The sequence below is a fragment of the Hypanus sabinus genome, assembly GCF_030144855.1.
Source record: "Hypanus sabinus isolate sHypSab1 chromosome 5 unlocalized genomic scaffold, sHypSab1.hap1 SUPER_5_unloc_3, whole genome shotgun sequence".
Lineage (NCBI taxonomy): Eukaryota > Metazoa > Chordata > Chondrichthyes > Myliobatiformes > Dasyatidae > Hypanus > Hypanus sabinus.
This window is the reverse complement of record NW_026778919.1, coordinates 187,966-194,999: the sequence shown is the minus strand read 5'-3', so window position 1 is coordinate 194,999 and position 7,034 is coordinate 187,966. Positions and strand designations below refer to the sequence as shown.

At 52.9% G+C, this 7,034-nt stretch overlaps 1 protein-coding gene across 1 annotated transcript; it reads right to left on the bottom strand.

Moving 5' to 3' along the window:
- Positions 1–2,911: 2,911 nt before the first annotated feature.
- On the bottom strand, positions 2,912–5,441 carry LOC132385444 (beta-1,3-galactosyltransferase 4-like). Its single transcript, XM_059957521.1, has one exon. The coding sequence runs from the start codon at positions 4,740–4,742 to the stop codon at positions 3,609–3,611; it is 1,134 nt and encodes a 377-aa protein (XP_059813504.1). The 5' UTR covers positions 4,743–5,441; the 3' UTR covers positions 2,912–3,608.
- Positions 5,442–7,034: the final 1,593 nt, after the last annotated feature.

Sequence of the window (7,034 nt, the reverse complement as noted above, 5' to 3'; positions counted from 1 at the left end):
TTCCCATCTCCTTCGGTTCCACACATAGCTGACCACTCTGATTCTCTAAGGGGCCAATTTTATCCCTCACTATCCTCTTGCTTTTAATATAACTGTAGAAACCTTTCGGATTTACTTTCACCTTATTTGCCAAACCAATGATTTACCACCGACTCAGCCTGTAAATTAACTTTCTGAAAGTCTTGCAAGAGGACTCCTGTCCCTCTGCACCTCTGATGTTTGAATTTTGTCCCTATTTAGATAATTGTCTGCACTAGTGTTCCTTTTACGAAAATGCATTCTCATACATTTCCCAACACTGTATTCCATCTGCCACTTTTTGCCCATTCTTCCAATTTGTCTAAGTCCTGCTGCAGTCAAATTGCTTCCTCCACAAGACCTACCCCTCCACCTATGTCCGTAACGTCCACAAACTTTACCACAAAGCCACCAGTTCCCTTATCCAAATCATTGACAATGTGAAAGGCAGCAGTCCCCAATACTGCCCCTGAGGAACACCGCTATTCTCTGCCAGCCAACCAGAAAAGGCCCCCTTTATTCCCACTCTCTGCCTCCTGCCTGTCAGCCGTTCCTCTGCTCATGCCAGATGCATGGATCTCTCTTGTTAAGCCCCTCATGTGTGGCACCTTATCAAACGCCTTCTGAAAATCCAGGTAGATGACATCCACTGCCTCTCCTTTGTCCACTGGTTGTTTGTCAGTCTTTATTCATGTGTAGTTTTTCAGAAAGTCTATTGTACTTTTAAAACTTTCCTGTAAATACCTGCAGGAAAATGCATCTCACAGTGCTATACGTACTTTGATAGTAGATTTTACTTTGAAATGTCGAGTTGCTCCAGCGGAATACCACAGTTGTGCAGCGACTAGCACGACTGCGTAGCAGCTGGAGTTCAGCTTCAAGTCAGTTCCCACCGCTGCCTGTGAGGAGTTTGTATGTCCCCGCTGTGACCGTGTTCCCAGAGACGTACGGGCCAGTAGGTAAATCAGTCATTGTAAAAGTTGTCCTGTGAGGAGGCCAGGATTACAAATTATTCTTCCCATACTGATTGCCAGGTTGAGTCTGTGGTCAAGAAGGCGATTGCAGTGCTGGCATTTATGGGATATAAAAACAAGGAGGAAGAGCAGTAGGTATAGTGCACATGGATTTCAGCAATAAGGTACCCCATGCAAGGCTGATTGAGAAAGTGAGGCATGGGACCCAAGGGAACATTGCTTTGTGGATCCAGAACTGGCTTGTCCACAGGAGGTAAAGTGTGGCTGTAGATGGGTCATATTCTGCATGGAGGTCGGTCACCAGTGGTGTGCCTCAGGGATTTGTTCTGGGACCCTTACACATCGTGAGTTTTGTAAATAACCTGGGTGAGGAAGTGGAGGGATGGGTTAGTAAATTTGCTGATGACACAAAGGTTGGGAGTGTTGTGGATAGTGTGGAGGGCTGTCAGAGGTTACAGCAGCACATTGATGGGATGCAAAACTGGGCTGAGAAGTGGCAGATGGAGTTCAACACAGATAAGTGTGAAGTGGTTCATTTTGGTAGGTCAAATATGATGGCAGAATATAGTACTAATGGTAAGACTCTTGGCAGTGTGGAGGATCAGAGGGATCTTGGGGTCCGAGTCCATTGGATGCTCAAAGCAACTGCGCAGCTTGACTCTGTGGTTAAGAAGGTGTATGGTGTATTGGCCTTCATCAATCGTGGGATTGAATTCAGGAGCCTAGAGGTAATGTTGCAGCTATATAGGACCCTGGTCAGACCCCACTTGGAGTACTGTGCTCAGTTCTGGTCGCCTCACTACAGGAAGGATGTGGAAGCCATAGAAAGAGTGCAGAGGAGATTTACAAGGATGTTGCCTGGATTGGGGAGCATGCCTTATGAGAATAGGTTGAGTGAAGTCTGCCTTTTCTCCTTGGAGTGAAGGAGGATGAGAGGTGGCCTGATGGAGGTGTACAAGATGATGAGAGGCATTGATCGTGTGGATAGTTAGAGGCTTTTTTCAGCAATGAAATGGTTCCCACAAGAGGACACAGGTTTAAGGTGCTGGGGAGAAGGTACAGAGGAGATGTCAGGGGTAAGTTTTTTACTCAGAGAGTGGTGAATGTGTGAAATGGGCTGCCGGCAACAGTGGTGGAGGCAGATACGATAGGGTCTTTTAAGAGGCTTTTGGACGGCTACATGGAGCTTAGAAAGATAGAGGGCTGTGGGTAAGCCTAGTAATTTCTAAGGTAGGGACATGTTCGGCACAACTCTGTGGGCCGAAGGGCCTGTATTGTACTGTAGGTTTTCTATGTTTCTATAATACTGAGGCTTTATAAGACATGAGTCAGGCCACACTAGGAGTATTGTCAACTGTTCTGGGCCCCATATCTCAGAAAGGATGTGTTGTCATTGGAGAGAGTCCAGAGGAGATTCACCAGGATGATTCCGGCAAGACCACGGCTATACTTCATTAGGAGTTTGAAGTGATATGGCATGTCAACAAATACACTCAAAAACTTCTATAGTTGTACCATAGAGAGCATTCTGACAGGCTGCATCACTGTCTGGTATGGAGGGGCATCTGAACAGGACCGAAAGAAGCTGCAGAGGGTTGTAAATCTAATCAGCTCCTATTTGGACACTAGCCTACAAAGTACCCAGGACATCTTTAGGGAGCGGTGTCTCAGAAAGGCAGCGTCCATTATTAAAGACCCCCCCCAGCACCCAGGACATGCCCTTTTCTCACTGTTACCATCAGGTAGGAGATACAGAAGCCTGAAGGCACACACTCAGTGATTCAGAAACAGCTTCTTCCCCTCTGCCATCTGATTCCTAAATGGACACTACCTCACTTTTAATATACAGTATTTCTGTTTTTGCACATTAAAAAAAAATCTATTCAATATACATATATTGTAATTGATTTACCTGTTTATTAATTATTATTTTTATTTTTTTCTCTCTGCTAGATTATGTATTGCATTGAACTGCTCCTGCTAAGTTAACAAATTTCACGTCACATGCCAGTGATAATAAACTTGATTCTGATTCAATTCCTTCGGTAAGTTCCCACTATGACCACACACACACTCTCTCTCTCTCTCTCTCTCTCACACAGACCTGGTCACCCCATGCCATCTCCCAAGTTCCCCCTCACATGCTAAACATTCCCCTGGCCTGCTAGTGGACGCAGCTCAATCCTGATTCTCGCCTAATACCGTTCCTATGTCTTACTTCCCAACCCGACCGTCTCCGGGACCCCACCGTCGCTGGCCGCTCTGTGACTCCCTCCGATCAGCCTAACTCTGCTCCTGGGGGAAGGGGTGACAAGCTGCGCGTCATCTCTCCCCCCCCCCCCATTCCCCAGCCGCAACGCGTGGAAATGAAGGCAGACAAAGTCAGGGATTCAACGGGTCAGGTTTATCAGTACAGGTGGTATCCGGACCACCAGTCCCAATCCCCAGTTAACACCGCCCCCCCCCCCCCATCTCAGCTCCTCAGCGCATTTGGCACTGGGCCCAGATCCTCGGCACTAACTGGCTCCAGTCCCCGGAAACACCGGCACCATGCGGAGTCCTGGAACCACGTGGAGCCGGTCCCACTACCAGGCGCTGGGCACCAGACCCCTGGCACTACCTGGCACCAGCCCAGTGGTACCGCAGTTGATCCAGCAGGCTGACCGAGTTGCAGATGAGCCGGGCCGCCAGTCCCTGCAGGGTTCCGCACTCGCCGCCCTCTTCCACCTGCAGCCAGAGGGCTGACAGCTCGGCCGGGCTGACGTGGTGGGAGGAGAAGGCGCGGCGGAGGCAGCAGCGGTGGGGGTACAGGCGCTGCGCGCCCGCCATGCGGGCTGAGGGCGTGGGGCTGAGGCCGGCAGCCCGGGCGCACATGCCGATAAACGCGTCCTCCACCCGGACGAGGGGCAGGCGGTGGGCGGCGGCCAGCACCTTGGCGGCGGCACCGCGGGACAGCACGTAGGCAGTGCCGCTGCAGTAGCGGGGATAGGTGGGCGCCGGGTAGGCGGCCTCAGGCACGTAGTAGGGGCTGTCGGGGTCCCGCTCCACCCGCACGCTGGCGTGGATGCGGCCCAGGTAGAGGTCGGGCTCGGCCACGCTCCGGGACCTCGGGTGCCCTTCGGGCTCGGACTCGGGCGGGCTCAGGGCCGCCAGGTGGGTCACCAGCGCCCGCACGTTGACAAAGACGTCGTCGTCCGCCTTGAGCACGAAGCGGGCGTCGGGGCAGTGCTCCCGGACCCAGTCCAGCACCATCAGCGTCTTCAGTGTCAGGTTCAGGTAGGTATCGGTGAAGAGGCCCTGCACCAGGTCGCCGTGTCGCTGAGCCTCCGCCTCCAGGAGCCGCGCCTCCCGCGGCGTTGCGGGCAGACCCAGGGCGAACAGGGTGCGCACCCGCCGGCCGGCTGCCTCGGCCAGGGAACCCCAGCTGTCCCGGATGGCTTGCCGCTGGTGCCGATGCCCGGGGCTGCTCGCCACCAGGGTCACCAGGAAGACGGGGCGGGAGCCCGTACAGGCACCGAGGTTGGGCAGTTGGAAGGAGCCGGGGGCCCACCCGGTACCGGCCGCGGGCCGCAGAGGCACCCCGGGGTTGGCCATTTCTCCGAATTCCTCCCCGCCTGGGCTCTGCACCCACTCCTCGATGGGCCCCAGTTGCAGCAGGGTGATCAGGAGCAGCAGCACGAGGGCCAGGGCCAGGGGCAGCAGGTGATGCAGGGGCCAGGGGAGCCGGCGCCTGCCCAGCAGACACCGCATTGCCGGGCCACTGGGCTCCCCAGCTCTGCCACAAAGTCACGGGCTCCTCTCGAAACCCACTGAGTCTCAGAGTTCGTCTGTCCCACTAGATCACCAGGATCACTGGAGACCGACTGGATCACTAAAGAGCAAACACCACATCATCAGCGTTCCACTGGGTCACTGGCATCCTAAAGACCTGCTGTTTCACTGTAGTCCCACCTCCAGATGAATGCAGTTCTGCCTATGGGTCACTGGAGTTTTGTCACTGTGTCACTGGATTCCACTGTCTCTCTGTCCCCACTGGATCACTGGATTCCACTGGATCATTGTAGCCTCACTCAGAACCTACAGAACAAACATAAGAAAGAGAAATCACTACCCAGGACGTACTCTCGTCTTACTGCGGCCATTGGGAAGAAGGTACAAGACTCACACCACCAGGTTCAGGAAGAGTTATTACCCCTCAGCTAGCAGGAACCACCACCCAGGACACACTCTCGTCTCACTGCCACCATCAGGCAGGAGGTACTGGAGCCTCAGGATCCACACCATCAGGTTCAGGGACAGTTATTACCCCTCAGTCAGCAGGAATCCCCACCACCCAGGCCATGCTCTCGTCTCAATTCTGCCACCATCAGACAGGAGGTACAGGAGCCTCAGGACCCACACCACCAGGTTCAGAAACAGTTATTACCCCTCAGTCAGCAGGAATCCCCACCACCCAGGCCATGCTCCCGTCTCACTTCTGCCACCATCAGGCAGGAGGTACAGGAGCCTCAGGACCCACACCACCAGGTTCAGAAACAGTTATTACCCCTCAGTCAGCAGGAACCACCACCCAGGCCATGCTCTCGTCTCACTGCTGCCACCATCAGGCAGGAGGTACAGGAGCCTCAGGGCTCACACCACCAGGTTCAGGAACAGTTATTACCCCTCAGTCAGCAGGAATCCCCACCACCCAGGCCATGCTCTCGTCTCACTGCTGCCACCATCAGGCAGGAGGTACAGGAGCCTCAGGGCTCACACCACCAGGTTCAGGAACAGTGATTACCCCTCCGCCAGCATATTGCATGGCATCAAAGGTTATGGGGAGAAGGCCGGGAAATGAGGGGAGAACTAAAACAAGGATCAGCCATGAGACTGAATGGGCCAGATGGCCTAATTCTGCTCCTGTGTCTTACAGTTTTATCAGGCTCCTGAACCAGAGGGGATAACTTCACTCGCCCCATCACTGAACTGTTCCCACAACCTATGCATTCACTTTCAAGGATTCTCCATCTCAGAGTCTCAATATTTATTGCTTATTTTTGATTATTATTATTTCTTTTGTATTTGCACACTGGTGGTGTGGCCTTCTCTGTGCTGTGAAATTATCCCTTTCTTGAGTGAGCCTACAACACAATGAATCTCAGGGTTGCAAACATGAGGAAATCTGCAGATGCTGGAAATTCAAACAACAACACACACAAAATGCTGGTGGAACACAGCAGGCCAGGCAGCATCTATAGGGAGAAGCACTGTCGACGTTTCGGGCCGAGACCCTTCGTCAGGACTGACCGAAAGGAAAGATAGTAAGAGATTTGAAAGTAGAGGGGGGAGGGGGAAATGCGAAATGATCGGAGAAGACCGGAGGGGGTGGCATGAAGCTGAGAGCTGGAAAGGTGATTGGCGAAAGTGATACAGAGCTGGAGAAGGGAAAGGATTATGGGATGGGAGGCCTCGGGAGAAAGAAAGGGGGAGGGGGGAAGCACCAGAGGGAGATGGAGAACAGGCAAGGAGTGATTGTGAGAGGGACAGAGAGAGAAGGAGAAAAGGAAAAATAACTAAGAAACAAACAAAAAAAATCAGGGATGGGGTAAAGAGGGGAGGAGGGGCATTAACAGAAGTTAGAGAAGTCAATGTTCATGCCATCAGTTTGGAGGCTACCCAGCCGATATATAAAGTGTTGTTCCTCCAACCTGAGTGTGGATTCATCTTGACAGTAGAGGAGGCCATGGATTGACATATCAGAACGGGAATAGGACATGGAATTAAAATGTATGGCCACTGGGAGATCCTGCTTTCTCTGGCGGACCGAGCGTAGGTGTTCAGCGAAACGGTCTCCCAGTCTGTGTCGGGTCTCACCAATATATAAAAGGCCACACCGGGAGCGCCGGACGCAGTATACCACACCAGCCGACTCACAGGTGAAGTGTCACCTCACCTGTAAGGACTGTCTGGGGCCCTGAATGGTGGTGAGGGAGGAAGCGTAAGGGCAGGTGTAGCACTTGTTCTGCTTACAAGGATAAGTGTCAGGAGGGAGATCGGTGG

What these genes read in the sequence shown, in the direction of transcription:
- LOC132385444 (XM_059957521.1), bottom strand. Translation starts at nt 4,742, where the DNA reads ATGCGGTGTCTGCTGGGCAGGCGCCGGCTCCCCTGGCCCCTGCATCAC.